At 48.7% G+C, this 26086-nt stretch overlaps 1 protein-coding gene across 2 annotated transcripts; it reads right to left on the bottom strand.

The window, feature by feature from the left end:
* Window positions 1-4750: 4750 nt before the first annotated feature.
* Window positions 4751-26086, bottom strand: LARP6 (La ribonucleoprotein 6, translational regulator). 2 transcript variants are annotated; one of them, XM_027067665.2, is made up of 3 exons: window positions 25787-26086; window positions 11082-11292; window positions 4751-6273 (listed from the first exon to the last, which is right to left on the bottom strand). In XM_027067665.2, the coding sequence occupies exons 1-3, from the start codon at window positions 25984-25986 to the stop codon at window positions 5206-5208; spliced, it is 1479 nt and encodes a 492-aa protein (XP_026923466.1). In that variant the 5' UTR covers window positions 25987-26086; the 3' UTR covers window positions 4751-5205. The 2 variants fall into 2 exon arrangements, with proteins under 2 accessions (XP_026923466.1, XP_053079776.1); XM_053223801.1 differs by lacking the exons at window positions 11082-11292; window positions 25787-26086 and adding an exon at window positions 6728-7006.

Below are 26086 nucleotides of genomic sequence, written 5' to 3'. Positions count from 1 at the left end.
GAAGATCCCTACTGGCCCTTGGCCTCCATCTCTAAGCTCCTCTCCATTTTTCTTAGGTACTCACTCTCCTTTTCAGATTCCTCAGAGTTTAGAGCTCAAGAGTCCCCACCCCTGACTTAATCATACAGAACGCGCTTTTCCATACCTTCTGTTGGAACCTACAGATACTCCAAGATATATCCCAGGGCCAGAGTATTTCAGGACAGGTGGAGTTCTCAAACAGTGCTGAATCACAGAGCTCTTGGGATCTTTATGGCCTGTGAGAGGATTTGCTTGGATGTTTGGAAACACTGAATTTATATCACATCGCACTGCAGATTTTTTTAAACTGGGGGAAATCAGTTTTTACTCATTTTCCATTCAACAAATATTTCCTGAGCTCCAGCCATGGGCCAGGCAGTATTAAGATGATTTGAGATCTATGGTTCCTACTTCATGGTTCATGATCCAGCAAGGAAATGGTAGATAAACAATTGACTATAATGTGAAAACACTAATGCCCTTGAGAAGTCTTGCCCCTTCTTCTTAAGTTAGGATGAATTCATTGCCGAGAGTTTTAGTGGATGTGTTTTTTGGAGCAGTCTATATTCCAGGATGGTAGGAAGTGCTTTCCTATATTACCCCCCCCAATCCTTACAAGAGCACTGATGTAGGGTATTATCATCCTCACTTTACAGGCGAGGAAACCGAAGCTTACAGAGATGGGATTGTCCTCACAGTTTGGCAAGTCGTCTTAAAAACTAGGGTCTCTTTTTTTTTCCCAACTGTGGGAGTATAAGCTGGACTCTATGCCCGTGCCTGGTTATGAAGGCCATGTCTCTGTGTGGACACCAGAGGGCGATGAGAGAGAGAGCAAAGCAACGGAAGGAATTTGCCTCTGGGGCCACCTCTCCGAAGTCACAGCAAATTGACCTTCTCAAACTCGTCTTTGAAGATGCGCGGTGCTGAGAGGGCAGATCTGAACTTACTGCACATTCCGGTCACAGATAAGGGCAAGGATCACTTAGGATGCATCTTTTGTCTAAAGCACGTCAGCTTGCTGCTGCTTCTACTCATAGTATGGAACGTTTGTGGAATTCAATTGGATATTTTGTACAGTCACAAGACACATGTCTTGCTTGCTTCTGCTCCTCCCATAGCTGATTCCAAATCAGGGGTGTTGTGCCAACAGCTGCTCAACGAGAAACTGCTCCAAGTGAAAGCAGCTCCGTTCACCCGTTGGGCTGGCCACGTGCCCCACCACCCCATTTGTTCCAACACCCGGAACACTGTGTGGCTGGTGTGGCCACTGCTCCATGGGCAGCCTGCCAAAGGACTGATCCGTCAACATGATGGTAATCCTGACGGATGCTTCGTGAAGACAAAGTACTCCGGCTGTAGCCTCCAGGGGTACCTTTCCATTAAGGGAACGTGCTCTCACCGGGATGGAAGCCAGTGTCGGGGGAATAAGAAATTGACATTCCCTGTTTCAATCCGTTCCTCCTTAGAGCTTTGTCGTTAGTTTCTCGGGGGCTTTTCCATCCTGTTTACAGCTCACAACGAATAGGATATGTGGCTAAGGACGACTGGAGAAAGCTAGCTCACATTTTAAGGGAAGTCTTTAAAAATAATCAATGACCAATGTGTCTTCAAAGAGTACTTTTTCATATGTTTCAGTCCCATGTGGCCGAAACCAAATAGAGCCGTTTTCAACCCAGCCACACCCTGGAGTGACGCATTAGTGAACGAGAACAGGCAGGAACCCATTTCTGGATATGAAGCTGGCCTGTCAGCTCAGGAGGTGACCCCACAGTCCCACGGGTTGTAGATCGACTGAGCTAAGGTTCCGAGAACCTTACCCCCAAGATACACGGCACAGCAGGGGATGCGAGGCAGTTAGGCCCTCCTCACTCTGCGCTTAGGGAAAAGGCAGCCAGCACTTTTTTTTTTTTTTTAAGTGAGGAAGTGATGCAAACAGAATTCTACATAAGTAAGATGGCTTTGGTGGCATTACGGGATAGGTTAAAGAGAGGATTACAGCCAGGGAGAGCTTGAGAGGACGGATGAACGGAAGTAAGTGCTTGGGGACAGAGGGAGCAAATAAGAAACAATTCAGGGCTGGAACTCACAGCTCGGAATTGTTGATTGAACGTGGGCAGTGGAGAAGGAGAAGGTATACATAGGACATCCTCACGTTCCCTGAGCGTTTACCGTGTGCAAGTTGCTCAGCATTTTACGGGTCTAAACTCATTTAATTTTGGCAAACCGTATGAGATAGGAATGATGATCCTCCACCTTTTACAGGAGAAGAAACTGACACTCAGAGAGGCTAAGTCATTGGTCAATGTTCACTAGGATTTGAACCTAGGCCGTTGGACTCCAGAACCTGCCCCTTCACAGAGGCCACGCGGTCTCTTCCCGTCTGGGGGATGTGAAAGCCAGACATACTGGCTGAGGTGGGAAGTCAGAAGGAGCAGATATGCATGGGGTGGGGGGTAGGGGGTAGACAAGGTGGTATTTGGACACGTGTCGCACTAGGATGTTCTGCCAGCCCTTCGATGGGAGGCGTCCAGCAGGCTTTGGGTCCCAAGGTGGAGAAGGAACTGGTTTTCATTAAAAATAATGAAACATCTGTAAAAATACTGTTGGCTGGGTTTCCCAGTCAAGCTATTCAAGAGAGGCCTGCTGGGCTAGCAAACAGGAAGCCCATGCCCCAGCTGAAGGTTTGGCCAGAGACTTAGAGGGGTCAGGTTCATCAGCAGGTGCTCCAGGGCTCCCTGCCACCATGAGTGGGGGATGGGTGAAGTGCGCCCGGAGCTCCACAAAAAGAGAGAAAGCCCAAATCCTGAAAAAGAAGGAGAGGAGGGATGCCTCTAAGCCTTCCTCCATCTATTCCACATTCCTCCTCGTTCCGACAGATCAGGGCTTCTCAGTGCTGCCTGCCCAGTAAAGTCACCCAGGGAGTTTCGAATACCGCTCGTCCCCAGGCGTCACCCCAGGACCAAGGAAATCAGACTGTCTCAGGGTGGACACGGGCAGTTTTGAAAAGCTCTCTAGGTGATTCGAATGTGAGGCCAGGCTTGAGCACTAGAACAATACAAGGAAGGTTGTCTTGGGGGGTGACCGGAGACCCAGGTAAAGACTAACACCTACAAAGTAGTTTCGGTTCATAAAGCACTCTCGCATACAGGCTTTGTTTCAGGAGCGTCTTACTGTCACCCCCTGGTTAGACGGGGGAATCACGAGTCAAAAAGAGAAATGACCTGCTCAAGGTCAGTTATTTACCAAAGAACCACGCCTACAACCCAACTCTGCTGACCTCCAATTCAGGGTTCCTTCATAAGACCACAGAGGGCAATACTGAGGACAGAAGGCCAAGTTCTTCTGTATTCACATAAAAAGGTGAGGGTGTAGGCATTTTTTTTTAAAGCAATCAGGATTGACAGGAGTGAATCTAAAAAACAGAGCGGCCGCTTGTGTGCTGGAGCATAAAGGGGGTGGAATAATCAGAATGTAGCCAGGCCAAGGAGAGGTCGTGAAGCCCAGATGTCCCCATGGCCCAAGGGCAGGGAGGGGGCAGCTGGAGGGGAAGGGGCAGGGAGGGTGAGTGGGAGCACAGTGAGGGAGCCGGCCCAGGGAGGGGACTGAGGCTGGGCTGTGGCATTGCCCCGGGGGGGTGGGGGTTGGGGGTGGGCCTTTGGGCCACCTACAGCTAACAGCGGTGGAAATGGCAAATCTAAATAACTCCTGGAGGCATTTACCAGTTAATAGGTATTCTGGGACTGAAGGGACACACGGTCCTACCAAGCAGATAATAATCATCTGCTAATTTTTATAAAACGGTGTAATTAAACATATACTCTCCTTTTCCATTTCCACAATGGCCTGAGCTATTATCGTACCTCAGCGGCTTCAGCGTACGACTGGTATAATAATTATCTTCCAGGGACACTGACAGAATAAATGAAAGAATGTGTCTAGCAAAACGCCTAGCACATAGGAGGTGCTGAATAAATACTAGCACCTTCTGTGGTTGCTTCTTTTTTGAACGTGGATGGTGAGGTTCAGGGATGCTGTGTACCATCTGGTGGCTAAGAGTATGGGCTCTGGAGCCAGACTGCTAGGTTCAAGCCAGCTCTACTAACCTAGCCCTTAGGCCCTGGACAAGCTAGTTACCCACATAAAGTCTGTTTCTTCCGCTGTAAAAAGCGGATAATATCTGAAAGTTTCTTGCGTGGTTTGGCGGGGGGGGGGGGGGGGGGGGGGAATTAAATGAGATAATGCATGGAAAACTCTAAGCATAGTCCCTGGCGTCTAATCACCGTTCAATAACTGTCAACAAATTTCATTAAACGGCACTTGTCTAAACTCCCCCAAAGGGCAAGTGGATAAGCCAACGCTAAAATCCAGGCCACTGCTCCTTCTGCTACATCAGAAGCTGCCAGTGACAATGCATTGACATTCACCAAGGAAAAGGAGCCAGCCTGGGGACCGTATCCAGAGAGCTTGGTCTTTACTAAGCTGCCTCTGCCTGGGTAGGATTCACTGTGACGAAGAGACGTGGTATTCTCATATCTGCACAAACTCTGCCGACCTCTCAGGCTGCCGGAGCCTCAAGGAGAGCCCCAGGGCTGCCCTGGGCAGGACCTCCAAGAGATGCGTCTCCGTTAAGCTCCTCAGGGCCTCCTGACATACCACCCACAGCCTTGTCAGAGGGGCACAGACTTCTGTCAGACACGATCTAGGACTTCAGAGGCAGGACTCCCAGTCGGATGTTTTATTATTTATTGACTTGACAGGAAATATACATTTGGTCCCATAAGATACCATGCTACCGGCTTAACGAGTTGCCATTACACAACAGAGCTCCTGGGGGTCCTCAGGAAGCTCTTGCATGGCCAGCCGAGGTCAGCTCAGTCACCGCAGGCAGGAGCTCTGTCCTGAGGAAGAGACCCACCGCCCGACCCACCCTGGAGGAGCCTCTGTCCCACAGCTCTGCGGAGCCGCAACATTCATATACGTTGGGCATCATCAAAATAAAGGTCATGCTGGTTGTTCTGAACTAGAAGGTGCTCTTAAAACCATGGCTTAGCAGACAACCTATGTACATTACAAATATATAAATTAAGAGGTCTACACGTATACAAAATCTGTCAAAGGGGACCTAATCGCATTCTGTATCATGCCAGGTATCTTGATGGAGCGGGTATTAAAAATAGAAGGTATTTATACACAGGCCCTGCCCCTCTCGTGTCCTCCGTGGAACCCTCTGGTGTTGTCAGGGCCTCTGGGCAACCTCAGCACCCCCACAGGTAACCCATCGGCAGTCTGCATCCTCCGAGACAGCAGGGGACTCGCCCCGGGGCTCTTCTCCTGTGTCCCCATCTCGGCCTGGCGGCGCCTCCGAACCCAGGGGCTGCCGGAGGGAGTGATGCTGCTGTCGGAGGAATAATCCGTGCACTTGCGAAAGATCTCAGGGCTGGCGCTACAGTTCAGCCTCCCTTCCTCGGCCAGAGGGGATTTTCTGGAAACGCCTTTGCGTTGAGCCAAGGGGCTGCTCCAGGGACTGGAGCACGGGGAGGCGTTGGGGCTCAGAAAGAGATTCTGGTGGCCAGCAGGGCTGAGCTTGGTGGTGACCACGTGCCGCCGGCCGGCCATGGGGGACGTGGGGTTGCTCTCGGGGTCGGAGGAGCTGTTGGCAGAAGACTCGTCACCCATGTATTGAAGCTCCTCGACTCTCTTGTTTAGGGACTTGTTCAGGTGGATGCTCGCGGTGGGCTCCTCATCCTGGTTCTTGTCTTTGGGAGGTTTCTTTTTGGGTGGCTTCATCCCAATCAGGACGGCTTTCATGTTCTCCCTGCCCTGAGATTCCGTGACCATGAACTCATGCGCTCTGATGGCCGCCTCCACCTCCTCGAACTCCACGATGGCGCACTCCTGGGTCCCCACCTGGCTGTACCGGCTGCTGACCCTCCGGATGTCAGGGGGCAGCTCCCTCCCGGGCTTGAGGATCCGCACTGACGAGATGACTCCGAAGGTCCCGAAGAGTTTGAGCAGGTGTTCCATCACCTTCTCCTGCACCCTTCCATTCTTCTGGGGCGTGGCCAGGGCCCAGAGCTTGGGGGACAGGTAGAGATCGTAGACCAGGAGCATCTTGCTTGGCAGGTTCTCGTTGGGGAAGAGCGGGACGGGGGTGGTCCTCCTCACCTTCCGGTGGTCCTCATTCAACTCGAGGCTCATCGAGTACTTCAAAGCGTGTGCTGTGGTTCTCCAGTCCCGGGTCAGGTGTTTCACCTGAAGAAGACAAAGCAACCTCTGAAATGGTACCTATCATCTTTGCCCCTCTTGTGTCCTCTATAATCTCCCTCCCCTACCTCCCTCGGCCCCCTCCCCCCCCCCGTATCACTGGTCGCTAGAATCACACCCGCTGCATGCAGGCATTCAAAAATCTAGTGAGCTCTCCACAATGTCAAGCCAGGCAGCGCAGTTTGGAGCAGTGCCATCCAGCACAAGTTTCTGTGGTGATGGGGACAGTCTAGTCCACGCAAGTTTAGAGGTTAAGCCTGTAGGGCCTGGAGCAAGGCTGTTAGATACCCAAATCCAAAGCCCACCTCCGGCCGGCGGTAAGACCTGACGTTTTCCCACCTGGCGGTGCCTCAACTCCCCCATCTGTAAAATGGACACGTTTATAGTGCCCGCCTCACAGCATTGTCGCGAGGAGTGAATGAATAAATCGATACATACGTACCTACATCCAGACACAAGTTATGCAAAACTTAGAACGGTGTCAAGCTCATGGCGAGTACGCAATAAATATCATGTGCTATCATCATTTCAAACATCACGTGCTATCATTTTGACAGGGCTCAGAGATTTTTAACATTCAAACGCTTTTCTGAAGTTGTGTTTCTCCGTTTATGTGTTGGATACCCAGAAAGTTCCAAAAGAGCTTTCATATTTCACTGGAATATCTCCTGAAAATGATGTGGACTGTTTCAACTTGGAGTAAAACCCAACTAGGGCCTCAAAGAGAATGATGAAATAGTCCCTCCCTCCCTCCTCCCTGAGTGGAAATTGTGCGTATTAACGCGCAGTATATGAAGGCTATATTTATGCTGTAAAACAGTAATTTTCAAGAGGCCCACTTCCGCTGGAGGGAATGCCAGGGAGAATGAGTCATCGCATCCCGCAGGAACTGTGGAGGTGGGTGGGGTGGGTAACCTGAGCCAGGAATGGCGAGATCACCCTGCGTCCGTCCTCGGAGGCCAGGCCAACGCAGCCACTCTGCAGAGGAACCCTGAGACCAAACAGGAACTTCCCAGAACTCAATGTGGGAGGCTCCCTAACAGGGCAGTGTCGGGGGGGGAACCTCGAAGAGCTCTCAGTACAGGCAGGCTCCTGCAGACAGGGCGCTGTCCGCTCGAGCCTGTGGCCTCTGGGTGACACGGCCCAGATGTGGGCTTAGGGGTGTGGGAACCACAAGTCACCTACACACAGAACCCACGGGCTGATGTCCACGGCACACACCAAGGACAGAAGGTGGGCAGAGGTCCAGGCAAAGGGTCGGACTTCAGGCGAACGGGGCCGATCAGGGCTCCAGAGGGGTGAGGGTGATGATGGAAGGTCACTGCCAGGTGGTGAGGAAGCTAGGCAGTAGCTCGCTGAGGATGGGACGGCGGGGAGCCTTCTCCAAAGCCAGTGGGGGAGAGGAAGAGGAGCTCCTGCCTCGACCTGGACCCTGAGCCAGGCGTGCTCGAGGGAAGGCCAGTACTGCCCTGCTCCGAGGGCTAGAGAAGCTCACAGAAGACCACACACGATCGAGAGAGAAGCGGGCTCTAGCAAGCACCCGATATCCCTCCGGAGCCAGGAGCACAGTCCACTGGGAAATCTCCCCGATAGTCCGAACATCCTAGGCCTGTCTGTGAGCCGTCAGGAGGCATGTCCGGCACCACTTAAAAGGAGGAGCCAGGGAGGTGATATCTTTGTGCAGTCACTAGAAGAACCTGCTAACATTTTCGGAAACTGCAATTCCCCTGTTTGTCATATGCATTTCCTATGATGATTAGCAGGAAAGCCTTTAGAATGAAAATAGCCTTGGGGGCGCCCGGGTGGCTCAGCTGGTTAGGCGTCCGACTTTGGCTTAGGTCATGATCCCCTGGTTTGTGAGTTCGAGCCCCGCATCGGGCTCTGGGCTGACCACTCAGAGCCTGGAGCCTGCCTGGGGTTCTGTGTCTCCCTCTCTCTCTCTCTGCCCCTTCCCCCGCTCACACTCTGTCTCGCTCTCTCAAAAATAAATAAACATTAAAAACAGTGAGAACAAAAAGGGTCTTTGTTCTCATTTTGAAGGCGTTGGGGAGTCTATGTCTACCGTGCAGCCACTTTTCAACAAAGAAAAGCCCTCGTAAATAGATCTATAGTGGCAGCTTCAAAAGGAAAGAAAATCGGGCTGCCTCTTCAGGTCCCTGGGGAGGAATGAAGGCATGTTTACTGGCTGCTTCATTTTGGGATCCCCCACAAACACTTCTTTGTTCTCTGGACGTGTGTGGTATTGTGATTTATCATTCCGAAAGGACTCGGAGATGTTAACGTTCAAACACTTCTCTGAAATTGTGTTTCTGCACTGATGCGTTTGATACGTACAAGCTTCCAAACGATCTTTCACATCCCAATGCCATAGCTCCCGAAACTGACATGGACTGTTTCAGCTTGGAATGAAACCCAACTTGGGCCTCCCAGAGAATGATGAAATAGTACCTCCCTAAAATACATATACATCGCTCTTTGTCCCCGTTCTTGGCACGGGGTTGCTGGCACCCGGTACATTCCCAGGTCATAAGAACACTAGGAGTACCGTTTGTTCTGATGAGGCGACTCTGGGTGGGCTTCTAGATGGCTCCTAGTCGACGGCCGGTCACCAGAAAGACCAAATCGTGGTTAGAAGCTTGCGATTTTCAGAGAAGGGAGAGGGTCAGGAAATTGAGATAATGGTTGATCAAGCCCACATGAGGAAGCCTCCCTGAAAACCCCAATACCTTGGGGTTCAGGGCACTTCTGGATGGAGGGTGATGCACCCCAATTCCTCTGGGACAGAAGCTCCTGCATTCGGGGTCTCGTTCCGGGTATCTCTTCATCTGGCTGTTTGTCTGTATCTGTTATCATATCCTGAATTACACTGGTTTCCCTGAGCTCTGTGAGCTATTCTAGCAAATGATCAAATCCAAAGGGGAGGAGGTCATGGGAACCTCTGATGTGCAGCCACTTTGGACAGAAGCTGTGGGTAACCTAGGTGACTAGCTGTGGGCCTTACCCTGGAGGGCCTGCTGCTGTCTCCAGGTAGACGCAGAACTGCTGGGTGGGGATGCCCTCCCCCCACAGGCACATCTGGCGTCAGCGTGTGCTCGCGGTGTGAGACAAAGGAGACGCGCAGGAGGAAGGGGAGACTTTTCCACTGCAACACGAAGTGCCCCTTCCCTCCTTCTCCTATACCCTGGAAACTCCTAGTCACCCTCCAAGATCCTTTCTTTCTTTTTCTTTCTTTCTTTCTTTCTTTCTTTCTTTCTTTCTTTCTTTTCTTTCTTTCTTCCTTTCTTTCTCTCTTTCTTTTTCTTTTATGTTGCTTTATTTTTGAGAGAGACAGAGAGACAGAGTGCGGGCAGGGAAGGGGCACAGAGAGAGAAGGAGACACAGAATCCGAAGCAGGCTCCAGGCTCTGAGCTGTCAGCACAGAGCCCGTCGCGGGGCTCGAACTCACGATCATGACCGGAGCCCAAGTCGGAAGCTCAACCGACGGAGCCATCCAGGCGCCCCCTCCAAGATCCTATTTCAACGTCACCACTTCTGGGAAGGCTTCTCAATGATCCAGGCAGGGTTACTCGCTACTTTGTTCTTTCACTGCCTTTGGTCATATTGCAATCCTTCACTGATCTCTCGCCTTTCCTGGACTTTGCAAGGGCAGAGAACCCATTCATGTCATGTATCCTGTGCCTAAGGCAGCACTCAGGGTGCGGCGTGAATAGGTTTGATGAATGAATGAAGGCCAGAGAGCAAGAGGAGAGGGCCGACTCTACCAGCAGGTGAGGCAGAGAACAGCTCCATGGAGAGAAGCTCTCCTCCGGGAATGTCTGACCAAGGGCACAGGCGGCTTGGCTGGGACCCAGCTGTTACACATCCCGTTATGCAACGGGCCATGTGGTGCTTTTCCATTCTGGTAAATACGCTTCCCCCACGGAAGACACACGGTGCTGGCTCCAGCTAGTCCGTCCACACTTTGAGAAGTAGGGAATTCACGCACAGTCCAGTTGCTGGGTCTGTGCACCGGAGGGACGTGCGGTCTGTGGCCCAGATGGCGGCAAGCATCAGATACCCCACGTCCCCATTGTATAGATGAGAATGTTGGTCTTACAAACACTGCTGGAGTCTTGAAGGTTCCTCTCCCTGAGTTCTGGGCACTCCTTCGTCCTCTTCCTATTCATTCGACTGGGCAGGTGAAAAGCTTGGATTTCATGTAATTCTAGGCCCAGTAGGTGTCTCTCAAGGCCACGGAGTCCCCGTGTCCTGGCACAGCACCCTCCTGGTCACCCACTTGCCTGGCAAGAGTGCTTGAACTTTACTAAAAGCAAGCACTATCATTTCACAACTGCCACCGGCTGACGTTTGTCCCAACACCCAGGCCCCTTTTAATACTTGGGAAGATACTCGCTGTCGTTGGTTTTTTTTTTTTTTTTTAATGTTTATTTCTTTTTTTGAGAGAGAGAGAGAGAGAGAGTAAGCCGGGGAGGGGCAGATTGAGAGGGAGACACAGAATCCGAAGCAGGCTCCAGGCTCTGAGCTGTCGGCACAGAGCCTGATGGGGGGCTTGAACCCATGAACCATGAAATCATAACCTGAGCGGAAGACAGACACTTTAACTGACTGAGCCACCCAGGCTCCCTCGCGATGTTGCTAATAACGATCCTAAATCTCTATTCTTGATCATGTTTCTCTACGTCAGGGGGCAAAAACTCGCTAGTCGTCAGGTTATCCTGTGGGCAAACAAGATTGAGAACTGAAACCCCCAAACACCCCTGAAATCCTGGAGGCAGCGTGTGAGGATGAAGGCTTACCTTTTTGAAAGATGTGAGTAGCTTGACGCTCACATACCCCAGCTTGTTCCTCCTCACGTGCTTTAGCAGGAAGGCGTCCTTCTCCAGGTTTGCATCAGAAAAGTAGAATTCGATCTGATCCACCAGCTTCCTGATCAACTCCTGGTCTGGGGGCTTCCACTCCTGCTCCCCGTCTTCATGCTCGTTCTCGCCCCCACTTGTGGTGGTGCCACTGAGACCAGAAGGAGACACGGGGCAGGGGGAAGGTTACAGGCTGAACTGCTGTCCCCCCCACCCCTCCAAATTTCTTGCGTTGAAGTCCCAAAGCCCTGTATGTCAGGATGTGATCTTACTCGGAAATGGGGCCCTGTAGATGTAATCAGTTAAAGACGAGGTCACACCAGAGCAGGGTGGCCCCAATCCACTACGACCGGCGTCTCATCAAAAGGGGAAATCTGGGCACGCGCACAGAAGGAGAATGCCGCGTGAGGATGAAGGTGGAAATGGGGGTGATGAGCAAAGTCCAGGACCGTCAAGGGTGGCCAGCAAACCACCAGAAGCCAGGGGACTGGCCCAGAACAGACCCTCGAGGGGAGTGCATCTTGCCGACACCCGGATTCCCTACTTCCGGCCTCCAGAATGTGAGGCAATACATTCCGTGGTTCTAAGCCACCCAGTTTGTGGTGCAGCTCTAGGAAACTTCACTGGCTCCCACTCGAACTGCGCTCCTCAGAGGCGGTATCACCCGGTGATCACAAGGGGCTAAACTGTGCCCAACGAGCCAAGAAATCAAGCTTTTGTTTTTAAGGTGGACCGAGGGTCACTAAAATAACACCGTCTACGAACGTTTCTGTGCTGCTGTGCCATTGACGGGATGCTCTTCACATTCCCTCCTTATTCTTCCCTCCCCACTCCACCCCCCAATCCTGATTTCTGGAAGGTAATTTAGCAGACTCACTAAGAGTCCCAATCCTAGAGGTAGACCATGGGGGTTCGAATCCCGACGCCACCATTTATTAACTGAGTCAACTCAGGCAAGGAACCCCACTCCCTGCCACACCTCAGTTCTGTTATCGTTGCTCTCCTGATAGGACTGTTACGAACAGTAAATCAACTAATACGTGGAAATGCTCACGTGAATGCCTGGCACACCCTGAGAACCGAGTAGGTGACAGGTACATTCATTTGCACCTCACATCTAGGACTGAAGCTCCAATTTTCTGTCCCCAAAGCCAGCACACATATCCTTTCCATGTGTCGTCAGGACCCTGCCATGGAATCGGGAAACGATCCCATTCACCAGGGCCTTTCTAAATGAAACCCATACCCACCAGTAGCTCCAGCTGGACAGACTTCCTCCCCCTCTCCCTGAGAATCTTAGGAGATGAGAGCAAGCCAAAGAAATCCTGAGCAAAGTTTCTTTAGGCAGGCAAACCTTCCACCAAGGGATTACAAACACTTCAAAACCATACACATATAGGGACTTTGTGACGATCTGCCTCGTAGGTGACACCATTAATTCGAAGCTCTAGAAGGTGGCTTCTTTTTTGTACGCTTAATTACCACTTTAAATTATGTACTATCCACTATCATACATATCTTATTCAACAAAAAGGATTGGTTAAAAATCACTTCCAGAGGGGCGCCTGGGTGGCTCCGTCAGTTAAGCATCCGACTTCGGCTCGGGTCACGATCTCACGGTTTGTGAGTTCGAGCCCCGTGTCGGGCTCTGTGCTGACAGCTCGGAGCCTGGAGCCTGCTTCAGATTCTGTCTTTCTCTCTCTCTCTCTCTCTCTTTCTCTCTCTGTCAAAAATAAATAAATGCTAAAAAAAATTTTTTAATTACTTCCAGAAAAAAAAAATTACCACTTTCCTATGTGGCTGCTTGATTTCCAGTAACATGACCATCAGGCCCGGAGTCTCCATTAACATGTTCTGAGTAGGGAGAGCATCTCCTGGGAGGGATGCAGACACCGAACCACCAACAGCATTCAGTGTGCTTCGACTCTGTTGGGAGCACCTGCTTGAGTCCCCAGCAGGCTCAGGAAGTTCACAGTGGCATGTTCACAGTAGACAAAAGGCAGAACCAAAAATGTCCACTGATGGACGACTGAATCAGCAAAATGTGGCACATCCATGCATCGGAGGGAATGTTATTCAGCTTTGAAAAGGAAATTCTGATACATTCTGCCACGTGGATGGACCCTGAAGACACGATGCTAAGTGAGAGGAGTCTGTCCTCAAAAGACAAATACCGCGTGATGCCGGTGACATAAAGGATCTAGAGTTGTCAAATTCACAGAGACAGAAAGGGGACCAGCGGTTACCGAGGACTGGGGAGGGGGGGATGGGGAGCTAATAGTTAATGGGTATGGAGTTTCAGGTGGAAAAGACAGAAAGTTCTAGAAATGGAAAGTGGTGATGGGTGCACAACGGCGTGAGTGTCCTTAATGCCACTGAATTGTACACTCAATAATGGTTAAGATGATAAGTTTTGGGGGGAGGGTTTGGTTTTCTTTTATAAGTTTATTTATTTTTGAGAGGGCGGGTAGGGGGCAGAGAGGGAGGGAATCCCAAGCGGGCTCCTCACTGTCAGTGCAGAGCCCAACATGGGGCTTGAACTCAGCAACCGTGAGATCATGACCTAAGCCAAAATCAAGGGTCGGACACTTAACTGACTGAGCCACCCAGGTACCCCTAAAAGTATGTTTTAATTTTTTTTTCAACGTTTATTTATTTTTGGGACAGAGAGAGACAGAGCATGAACGGGGGGGGGGGGGGGGCAGAGAGAGAGGGAGACACAGAATCGGAAACAGGATCCAGGCTCTGAGCCAGCAGCCCAGAGCCTGACGCGGGGCTCGAACTCACGGACCGCGAGATCGTGACCTGGCTGAAGTCGGACGCTTAACCGACTGCGCCACCCAGGCGCCCCTAAAAGTATGTTTTTTAAAAAGCCTTTTAAAAATGGGATGGCACACTAAAGGAATATTTGAAGGCAGCCTATAAAAGCAGATAAAACAGGTCAAAGGCAACTTAAACATCAGACAAGCTGAGTATTTTAGAAGTTTCTAGAAGATAGCTGTGGTAGATTCAACCAACATCTGATAGCAAACTCTCGCTTACCTTTCTTTATTATGGAGGCTACAAAAAGACAAAAACAAAACTAGACATGTACTTTCTCAGCATCTGTTACAGGTAATAGCCATCTGAGCCACCTGTCATGATATGACCAGTAACACACAAGTGAAAATCTTTTGGCCCTACCTCTTCCCTTTTTGACTGATTTGAGTGTGGATGTGATGGTTGGGGCGGTGGCAGCTATTTTGCTACCAAAAGAAAAAGGCCAAAATGGGGCATCTGGGTGGCTCAGTCAGTTAAGCATCAGATTCTTGGTTTTGGCTCAAGTCATGATTTTGTGGTTCAAAGGTTCAAGCTGCACATTGGGCTCTGCGCTGACAGTGGGGAGCCTCCTCAGGGTTCTCTCTCTACCCCCCCTCTCTTTATGCCCCTCCCCAACTCAAGTGTGTGCAACACAGGCACACACGCGCTCTCTCTCAAAATAAATAAATAAATTTAAAAAAAGGAAAAGGCCGCAAGAATTAGCTGGGCCTGATTTCTTGACATTATTGGCTCTGATATTATTGAGTTGCTGAACCAATTCCTCTAACTACCTACCTGCAGATTTCTGATTACACGGGAAAGATAATGTCCATTTGCATAATTCACCTGTTAGCTGGGTTTTCTATTACTTACAGCCAAATAGTAGGAGAGTAATACTGTTTTGACAAAGTGGTCCTCAAAACATGCTAACTGAAAAGTGTCAGTGGCACAATCAATGGGATGAAAAAGGAGAGGCAACATGGACAGAACGGATTTTCACTCCATTAGAGAAAGTTCACACCCTAAAAAGCAGTTCAACTAGATAAGTTGAACACACCAGATACAATAACTACAAACGCATGGGAAAGTCTGAGCCCCAATGACAAGGATGAGAATACAGAGGAGTTGGGATGAGGTGTATGATAATGACCAGTGAAGAGCTTTGAGTGGACTCAGATATTAGCAAAATGGTCTAACTTACTACAAATCGCAAGTATATCAGAGGTGACCAGACCATCCAAGGGACCTACACACTAGTAAGTCCTACTCCGAAACTAGAGTAGTTGAGGCTATTACAAAAAGTAATCTCATGGGGCACCTGGGTGGCTCAGTTGGTTAAGCAGTGGACTTAAGCTCAGGTCATGATCTCGCAGTCTGTGAGTTCAAGCCCCGCATGGGGCTCTGTGCTCTCCAGAGCCTGGAGCCAGCTTTGAATTCTGTCTCCCTTTCTCTCTGCCCCTCCCCTACTCACACTCTGTCTCTGTATCTCAAAAATAAATAAATGTTGAAAAAAAAAAAACAGGATCCATCAGGGCACAGGGAAGTCACAAATCCAATGGAGGGGCGCCTGGGTGGCTCAGTTGGTTAAGCATCCGACTTTGGCTCAGGTCGTGATCTCACAGTTTGTGGGTTTGGGCCCCGCGTGGGGCTCTGTGCTGACAGCTCAGAGCCTGGAGCCTGCTTCGGGTCTCCCTCTCTCTGCCCATTCCCCACTCACGCTTTGTTTCTCTGTCTCTCAAAAATAAATAAATATTTTTTTAAAGTTATCTCATAAACAAATAAAACATAATGGAAGGATGGGGATGTAATTTCTCAATTTCTCCAGTGCCCATTCTAGAGCCTCCCATTCTTTCCAAGGTCATGGGAAGCCTTTACTCCCTGCAGATGATTTTATGACAAACTTGGTTGAGAAGATGACGTTCATCAAAGCAGACTTGCCCAGACCTCCCTTGGACATGACCTCCCCCCCCACAAGCTTGTTCTATGTGTCTGGGCATCTGCCGAAGCATCCACCGCACCCAGGGGCCTTTTCTCCACCTTGGTCCTCTTACCGCTGTGGCAGGATGGGACGCTGTTGACCTCTTTCTTCTCGGTACCTCTCGCCCTGGGCTTCTGTGATTTGTCCTTTTCTGGTTCTTCTCCCCGTCTAATTGCCCTTTCCGTCTCCTCATTCTGCTCCCATTTCTCCAAGGATCTATCCTTGACCCTTTATCCCCTGGCAACCAATAGGTTTCAGCTGCCGGATAGCACATCCAATTCAAATCTGCCTCTACCTACCCCTCCATCCTTCTCTCATGCCTGAGACCCCATCCTCAATTCCTAGCTGCCTGCCTGATGCTTCCACTTGGACAGCCCGTTGAAACTTCAAATCTATTATGTCCAGAATTGAACTATCACCTTCTGCAGAGCTTGACCTTGGGTCGGATTGAAGCCTAGACCTGGCAAGGGGCATTCTATCTGGGTAGCTCCTCTTTTCATACAGTCTGATGGTAAATAATCCACACTGTGTGTTTGGGGGGTGACGGGATTCTGCATCGGTTATTTGCAGCCAGTAAGCAGACAGGCAGGTAGCCAGAGATTCCAGAACAGGTGGGCAGTCCTGGGGAGGTGATATAAACTATTCTGCGAGGTCCTTGCACCCTAAGGACCCCCCACTACATGGGTGCTGTCATCGGCAACTGTATATCTCCAAAGGGGGATCCTGAGAGGCAAGGCCTTTTTGCACATCTGGGAGCACGCTGCCTTCTTTCCTGCTTCGTGCAACAGCCTTTGAATGAAAAAAGACCAGTATCCTTTAGGAACATTAAAGAAGTTTATATCTCTTAAATATGAATGTTGGTAACTTTTTGTCAATTACAGCCGTCCTGCAAAAACCATGTATCTTTCCTCCCAAACTGCCCCACTGACTACTTTCCCTATTCATTCTTCTCTGCATTTAGGCTCCAAAAACCCAAGATGCATCTTTTAGCCCTCTCTTTTTGCCCCCACATCGAGCCAATTATCAAGTGTTGATTTTATTCTGCAGTGTCTCCCATCTGTTCCCTTTTCCATTCCACCTGTCCTCATTACTTCTCCCTTGGACACTATTAATAGCTCATCAAAAATGAATCTTAAACATTAATGTGAAATAAACAACACAAAGCAAAAGATGAAACAACATAGTGCATAACTTACAAAGAAAGCAACGATCCCCCCTGCCGCCACCCTCTCCAACTTCACCTCTCCTCCCTAAAGGCAACCTCTAGTCAACCATTTAGTTCTTAGGAGAGTTGCCTTATGGTTCTATAAAATATGCTCATTCTACTTCTCACATGCCAATTTTCAACATTGGGGTCACTCGTCTCCCAAAGCCTCTTTTTCCAATTTTTAAAATTTTATATTATTTTGGGGTTTTTTTAATAGCCTTCTAATTGTGTTTTAAAATAATACATTTAAAATTCTGTTCCTTATTCCATCAACATTAAATGATACTTCTCACTTCCTCACTACACACGATAGGTGTGTTCTTTCCCTCTCCTTCCATTTCCAACCTTTCAAATTCTCCCAGATGTACCTTTATGTTATTTTGTCATGGTCCATATTTACATTCTACTCCGTAACTAATATTCCAAGTTTTGTCTATAGATACTAAAAGTAGAAAGTTAATCAGTTGTGTTTATCTTTATGATGGTACAAACACTGATCTGTGCAGGGTGGAGGCATTTGCCCAGATTGCATTTCTTTCTTAAAGTCCTGTTAGTTGACCACCTGGATTGATCCTCTATAACTCTTTTTGTTTTAATTTTTTTTAAACATGTATTCATTTTTGAGAGTGAGAGAGACAGAGTGTGATTTGGGGGAGGCAGAGAGAGTGGGACACACAGAATCCAAAGCAGGCTCCAGGCTCTAAGCTGTCAGCACACAGCTCGATGCAGGGCTCAAACTCACAGACTGTGAGATCACGACCTGAGCTGAAATGGGATGCTTGACTGAGCCCACCAGGTGCCCCAATCCTCTATGACACTTACCCTCTTTTTCATATTGACCTCGTTGTCTTTGTCTTTGATTTACATTGCAAGAGATTTTCTGACATTACCTTCTAATCATTCTTGATGAATTGTTTAACTTCAGGAATTATGTATTCTCCAAGAGCTCTTTTATGTTTTCAAACTGCTCCTTTTTAAAAGCATCCTGTTCTTGTTTTGTTGATGCAGTCTCTTAAATTCCCTCTTGGGGCACTCTCCAGAGTCTACATTTTTAAAAGTCTCTTTGTTTTAAATTTTTTTTAATGTTTATTATTTATTATTGAGAGAGAGAGAGAGAGAGACAGAGCACAAGCAGGGGAGGGTTAGAGAGAGGGAGACACAGAATCCGAAGCAGGCTCTAGGCTCTGAGCTGTCAGCACAGAGCCCGATGCGGGGCTGGAACTCACAAACTGCCAGATCATGACCTGAGCCAAAGTCGGACGCTCAACCAACTGAGCCACCCAGGCGCCCCAAAAGTCTCTTTGTTTCCAACAGCATCGCCTCTATATCTTCTGGGATCAGTTTTTCACTTAATTTCATGTAATTGGTTTTCTTCATGTGATTGGTAAACAATTCACCTTTTCTTTATCCAAAATCTGTTTAAATAAACTTGTTATAGGATAATTTCAGATTTATAGAAAAATGGTGAAAAGAGTACAGAGAGTCCCCATGTATCCCACATCAGGCTTCTTCTATTATTAATATCTTGTGTTAGTACAAAGCATTTAACGAACTAATACGAATACATTATTATTAGCTAACGTCCATACCTTATTCAGATTTCCTTAGTTTCTACCTAGTGGCCTGTTTCTCCTTCAGGATCCCATCCAGGATACTAGATTCCAAGTAGTCGTTGTGTCTCCCAGGCTTCTCTTGGCTGACACAGTTTCTCGGGCTTTCCTTATTTTTGATAACCTTGACTGTGCTGAGAAGTACTGGTCAGATATACTGTAGACAGCTCTGCATTTGGGATTTATCTGATATATTTTTTTAGGATTAGATGGTGGGTATGGCTTTTAGGGAAGAGAAGCACCAAGGTAAACTTCCATTCTCATCACAGGATATCAAGGGGACTATCAACATACCTGATCACTGTGGACGGTGACCCTGGCTGCGGTAGTGTTATTTTGTGTCTCCACTGTGAAGTTACTGCTCCCCCCTCTCTTTCCATACTGTGCACTTTGGAAGGGAGTCACTGTATACAGTCCACACTTAAGAGGTGGGGAGTTCTGCTCCGTGGCTATTCATTTCGAAGAGTGAAGGGAGGTCTGGGTTGCTTTTTCTTGGTGGGTCCATATCGGTTCCCTCCACAGCTGTATACTCTGATTTTCTTCCTAGCTGGTTCTATATCCATGGGTGGCACATGCCAACTGGAAGGCTTCCCTTTAGGGCGCATAGGCAGGGAGTGATTAAATAGGGGCTTTATATGGAGAAGGAGTTACTCTGCAGGTACAAGCTCTACCTTAGCAACCCCAGATCATGAGCTGATTCGTTCGGTGCCTTTAGAAAATAACCTTGTTTCTGCCTTTCCTCCTTGCACGTAAACAGTGATGTTGGTTGCTCCTTTTTATGGTCAGGCAGAGAGGTAAGGCAATTGTTCTAAAGGAAGAATTTAAATTACTTCTTGGATATCAACATCCTTTTTAATCCCTGCATCCTTCACATATTTCCTAACCAGAACCTTTCTAGGGTTCTGTCTTCCCACCTCCTGCCATCTCCCTCTGCTTCCACTCTTGCTGTATTTTGGGTTAAGCCTCTTCCAGTCTGTGCCTTATTATATGTTCTGAAGAACCGCAATGTCCCTGCTCTACTCTAATACTAATACTAATGTTTTCTATTCTATTCAATACAATCCAAAGTCTTTAGCCCTTTATTCAGATTCATTTAGAATCTGGCTGTAAGCAGCTTCCAAAGGTATTTTTGTCTATTTCCCTTCAGATCCTTTGCTCTAAAATAAAAGCATGTAAAAGATTCACAGATCCCTGGGTCACCAGGTTTCTGGACTCGGTCCCTTTGGGCATACTGTTCCATCTCCTTAAACATCTTGCCTTATCTCTCAGGTCCAAATCCCTGCCATACATCAAGCCCCATCTCAAAGCAACTCTCTCAGGAAGCAAATCATTTCAACTTCTCCTAACCCTTGCCTGTACTTGTATCGGAGCTACCGTGTGCATATCTTATTAGTGCCCTTGAACCGTATCAGTGTCCTTCATTCTGGCACGAACCGACATAGTAGGAATTTACAAAGTATTGCCAGTGTAAAGTGAATCGTTTCTGTAAGGGCAAATCTGCAGGATTCTTTGAGACAGGAAGTATTGTTACCGGTGAATAAGCCATTAGTGGCCTTTCAAGAGGACTTTGAAAAAAAGTTTTACGTTTACAGTCTTGTTTCCTTTTAAATAAACCATTGTAAATTAGGAGTACTGACGTGTTCTTTTTTTGTAACGGTAAACCTGCTAGAAATTAAAGTAAAGGGTAGAAATGAGGAGGTACACTTCAAAACAGATGATGGGGCTCCACAGATCAGTATTGAAATATTAATCATATTTACAGATGATCTAGGGAAATAAGTACAACATAAATCTCCAGGGCTGCCTTTCTCATAAAATCTCAAGATAATCTGGAGATATTAATTAAGTGGTTATTCAAATGACACCTTATGAATAAAAATATCCAAAATAAAACGGGGGAATAGTGAGCTCCTCACTATAGCTTTCCGTACAGCAAAGATTTCTTGGATTCATCACCTATCTTTGCAGATGGTCTAGTCGAGTATGGTGCTTTGGCCACCAATACCAAGAAAATGGCGGACAACAAGAAAGAAGATATTGAACAAAAAGGAGCAACCTTTTGACTTGCCTTTAGGAAAAGATAACGAGGCTGAAAAGGTTCAAAAGGTAAACAAAATTGATCGTGCAATATAAAAACACAAGGACAGATTCCAAAAAGAAAGGTTTTTCATAGAGACAAGTTGGAAACATACACGGGGATGTGTCCAAGTTTGGAAAAGGCAGTATGGGAACAATTATATTTTGGATGCCACTAGCAGAGGCCCCATGCTATGTCTGGGTGGCCAATGGGTTCTTTGTTATTATAGACATCATGACCTTCTTCTCTAACCCTGTCTTCTGCCATGCTCTTCTGGAATCTTCCTAGCGCCTGCAAAAGGAGTGCAACCAGTGGACGTCTCTGCAGGTCTAAATGGTTTGCGGTGTGAAGCAGAAATGTTTACATTGTATTTAGTTCCACATCTGGTACACAGTTGGCGTTAATAAATGGAGCCTTTCATTATCATCATCCAGAGCAGAGAAAAGATAGCTCGTGCAATGTCCCAGAAACATCCCGAAGAGAAAGGAGCCTAGATGTTTCTGTCTGTTAAATGAAGGTGTGCTTCAGTGATTGTATTCTTCATGCTAATATTTAGTATTATAATTGTAAACCATTTTTACACATTGGAAGACAAAGCAAACAAATAAATATGTGAATGTTATTCGGAATCAAGATTGTCAGGGTAGAAAAAATAAAAGTAAATCAAAAACCCTATTATGTTAAATATGAATTGGAATTATCAACATTAAGTTATTTTTTAAAATGCATTTCCCAGCTCTATGGAAAGGGTCTAAAACCAGTGTTGCCCCACTAGAAATTAGCACTCTTAATTCCAGGTCTTGGTTTCTAAATACCCTCCTGCTAGTATTTGAAAAATACTAGCCACAAGGATTCCTGTGGAAATGGCTGGGTCCCATGACCAGAATAGGAAAAGTACCAAGTATAAGCCCAGAATATCTAGCAAGAGAAAACAAGAAAGTGCTCAAAAACGAAAGGGCGTGTTCCAAAAGGCTATCCTGAAGCCAACCTGAAGGGGTCTCCCTACTTAATCAAGGACATTTTGAACATCAAAAAGAATGAATGTAACTAATTTTCAAAAAGCAAATAAAAATCGATGAATCGAGGAGAGCCCCAAAGGAGGGCTCTAATTTACAATATTTGACGTGACTATTAGAGCCACTCCTCTCTTTGAAAGCTGGTCATTAAGCATTTATGTTGCCTCATTAGGAGGGACACTTGTTCAATCCCAGATGATGAGCAAGGCTCTCTGATACAGAAAAATGCCAGTTAATAAGTGAACAAAGGCTAATAAAATTAGAAAATCACCAACGGGTAATTCCTGAGGAGTTGACTCTCAGGCAAGGATCAGTAGGTGGTAAAACCATTAGGTGAAGGGCACTGGTGAAAGAATATTCACAGGAACCCCCATATCACTTGTTCCTTGCAAAAGAAGAGACACAGCTTCACAATGGACAGATCAAGTGGTCTCTGAGACAAGTGGTCAAATTAGAGCATCACTTTGGTGACAGCCACCTGAGGTGAATGCAACAAAAAGTCCGTGGCATTGCCTATGAGGTGCTCTTTCCAAAACGTTTAATCCAAATTGAGCCAAGCCCTTAGACTAACTTCCAGTTTACAGGAAACACAGGGTACAAAGGAGCAAGTTAGGGGCGCCCGGTGGCTCAGTCGGTTGAGCGTCCAACTTCGGCTCAGGTCATGATCTCGCAGTTTGTGAGTTCGAGCCCCGCATCGGGCTCTGTGCTGACAGCTCGGAGCCTGGAGCCTGCTTCGGATTCTGTGTCTGCCTCTCTCTCTGCCTCTCCCCTACTCATGCTCTCTCTCTGTCTCAAAAATAAATAAATATTAAAGAAAAAAAAACAACAAAGGAGCAAGTTAAAGTAGATGATGACACCGTAATCAGACCAATTCAAACTGGGAAACATTCAATGAGACATCTGGCCTCTTATTTCAAAATAGCAATGCATTACAAAAAAAAATGTGAATGTTCTAGATGATAAGATTCTAAAGGGACATAATAGGCAAATGCCACCCCCTGGATCGGATTCTGGTTGGAGGGCAAAAAGGAATATCTATAAAATGCAATGTGGGATGACTCAGAGGACACCCAAATAAGGAACTTGGTTATTGGATCATTTTAGGGATTACACTAAAGAATCCCTGTTAATTCTCTTCCTTGCAATAATAGCATTATGGATACTATGTCATTATTAAGAGCTCCAAAATAAAGTGCTTAGGGTATAGTAAGTCTTGTGTATAACATATTTTCAAATGGTTCTGAGAAATCCATACATATGTCCATCACACAAACATGGCAAAATATTACTAACTGTTAAATCCAGATGGTGGATATCTGAATGCTCACCATACTACTCTTTCACTTTGTATGTTTGAAATCTTTATTTCCCAAAGGTGACAATAAAAAGAAAGACACCGTTTAGCGAGCAAGACGTGGGAAGAAGGCTAAAGAACATTTTTCTCATTTCCGCTATTGCTTGTACCCCAGGGAAAAACCTAGTATTGGGCTAAGTACTGGCGGTGTAGAGAGGACTAAGGCAAGGTCACTGCCTTGAAGGATCTCCGTTTGGTGGAAGAAAAACACACAAATATTTCAACCCGATGGTGTGATGCAATCATAGAGACGTGCATTCATTCAACAAATATTCCGAAGCACTCGCTACATGCTGGGTGCTAAGGATACAATGAGAACAAGGCAAGCTTGGTCCCTGAATTCAGGATGTCCACATTCTTGTGAAGGAGACAGAATTATACAGTTACAACGAGGCAAGTGCTAGGTACAAAACGTGCAGAGTGCTACGGCAACAGCAACAGGGAGGGCAGGAAACAAACAGCTTTGTGGGGGGGGGAGGGTTAGGGGTAGTGGGAATGAAGCAGTGAGGTTTTAAGGCCGACTAGAGATCAATCAATCAACCAATCAACCAAGCAATCGATCAGAGCCCCAGAGGAGGGAGTGCAAAGGTATGTAGACACGAAACTGCACCCCGTGTTCAGGGACCCAGATGGGTTAGTGCTGCGGGAGCATGAATTGCTAACACAGGCAGGGAAAGAAACAATGGGCTAAGGGTGGTGGTAAACCTGGGTGCTAAATCTCTAGGAACAGCTTTAGGAACCTGGGCTTTCTCCTGCAGACTTTAGAAGCCAAGAAGTATCCACACAGAGTGGGGGGGGGGGGAGCAGGGGAGGGAATGCTGTGCCAGGCTAGCCCAAACAGGGGGCAGCACGGATACTGTTCTTGGCTACATTCTCCTGCTCTGGACGTCTGCCTGCTGGGCTCTGTCGGCTCCACCGCCCTAAAGAGCCCCCCAGGGGTTTTCTAGTGTCAACTCTCTGCCAGTGGGCAGCAAGAAACGCTTCAAACTGAATGCTCCATGAGGCTCCAAGTCCCTGGAGCTGGGAGCGAAGGGAGGCTCTGGAGGGAGAGTGGTGGGGTGGGGGTGGGGGTGGGGGTGGGCGTAGGAAGCCCACCCAGTGAGGATCACTTCTCCTAGATTTCCACAGAGGGATCTTTCCTAGATCTCTCAAAACTTAGTCCCCTAGTATAGGGGACAGCTCTTTGCCAGAGTCACAGGCAAATCAAATCAGAAGGGATCAGCCACTCTGAGCGATTTTTGTAACTTCTGCAATTGTTTGACTAGGTGACTGCCTTCCCTTCAAGACTGAGATGTCAGTGACTGTGGAGTCATCATTTTTATACTCTCAATACTCAGCACGGAGCTGAGTGAATGAGTGAATGAATCAAGCTTTACAGTATACAGAGTTCTGCTATGTCGACTGTGGCTACTGTGTCATCTGCTGTGGCTCAGCTTTCCTGCTCTCACCTGCTGGGCTGGCCTTTCCTCCTCCAATACCTCTGTCTCCATGGAACCGCCCCGAATCTCTGGGTGCCTAAATCCAGACCTCTTCCACTGCAGAGGGGTCAAGCCAGTGACGGGGAATGGCTCTGGACCCAGTATCCTCACGCCCTTCAGTTGAGTCCTCTGCCAGTGAAGTAAAGCTATGCCTGCCAGGGAATCATCCTGCAGAACCCTGACAGCTAAGAGGCATGGGCACAGGAACCCAGAAGAAAAAGGGCTCTTACGAAGTGCCTGTTGGCATTTCCCAGAATTTGCAAGTTCCACCACTGCGCTACTCTGGTATCCACGGATACTCCATACTGTACCCCCTTTCAATATCAGGAGGGATATTGAATATGGGGGGGAACCCACAGACCTGAAAGGCGTGGGCGTTAGTGGACATAGGTCCGAGGTCTCCGGCTGTTGACAAAAGCTCAGGGCCCACTGGCACCTTAGACAGGTGGCCTACAACAGCCATAACAGCTCCAGACTACCCATCACTCAGGAACCCAACAGCAAGGCAGCAAGATGATGATGCAAGCATGGGAGTCAGGTGGGGGAGGCTGCCTGAAAATGGGAATCCCCGGCCCTCGAGAAGGCGAGCAGCAGGCCTTGAGCTGATTCCAAATCCGAGCAGGAGAGCTCGCTACACCGTGGAATCACTCCTCGGATCCCCCAGCAGCAAGTGTCAGCTGGGCCTGGCCTGCCCCCACCCATTCGGACTGATAAACAAGCCGATAATGGCAGTGAGGGCCCTCCTCTCCAGGGGAGGTGGGCCACTCTCGCAGGGTTAGGGGGGAGACGGGACTGAACCAGGCTTTTTGGAGGGTCCCGGGTGAGCGCACGCAACGAGAGCCTCCTCCGGGGGAGGAGGAGATGGCGAGGGTGGCCCGGGAAGGACTTCCTCCCGGGTCCCAGGGCTTGTCGACGTCCAGGCCCCTGAGAGCCCCGCCGCCAGCGCCAGGAGCCCCGGCCGGGGCGGGTGACAGCTGCGGAGCGGGGCCCCCACAGCCGCCGAAAGCAGGTTCCGCCCGGGTGGGACGCCCCGCGCCGGCGGCCCCGCCGCGGCCGACTCGAGCCGCTCGGCCCGCGGAGTTGTCCCCGCGCCCCCCGCTCGGCCGGGCCGCGCCCCCGCGCCTACCTGTGCCCGCGGCTCGGCTCCTCCTCGCTGGCGCTGCCCCAGCCGGGGCTCAGGTACCGAGCCGGGTCCCCAGCGCCGCGCGCCTCGGTCCCCTCCTCCTCGTCCTCCGGCTCCTCCACGTCCTCGGCCTCCTGGATGGCGACGCGGATCTGCACCGCGGGCTCGGGCCCGGGCAGCGCCTCCTCGCCCGCCTGGGCCATGGTCGCGGACCGGCCGGGAATGCGGCGCCGCCGGTCCCCGCGCCGCGAGGCCGAGCCAGCCGGGCGGCGGCGACTGCGGCGAGGGGGCGGGGGCGCTGCG

This window comes from Acinonyx jubatus, chromosome B3 (assembly GCF_027475565.1).
Source record: "Acinonyx jubatus isolate Ajub_Pintada_27869175 chromosome B3, VMU_Ajub_asm_v1.0, whole genome shotgun sequence".
NCBI lineage: Eukaryota > Metazoa > Chordata > Mammalia > Carnivora > Felidae > Acinonyx > Acinonyx jubatus.
Note: the sequence above shows the minus strand (reverse complement) of the source record. Positions and strands in the feature narration are given on the sequence as shown.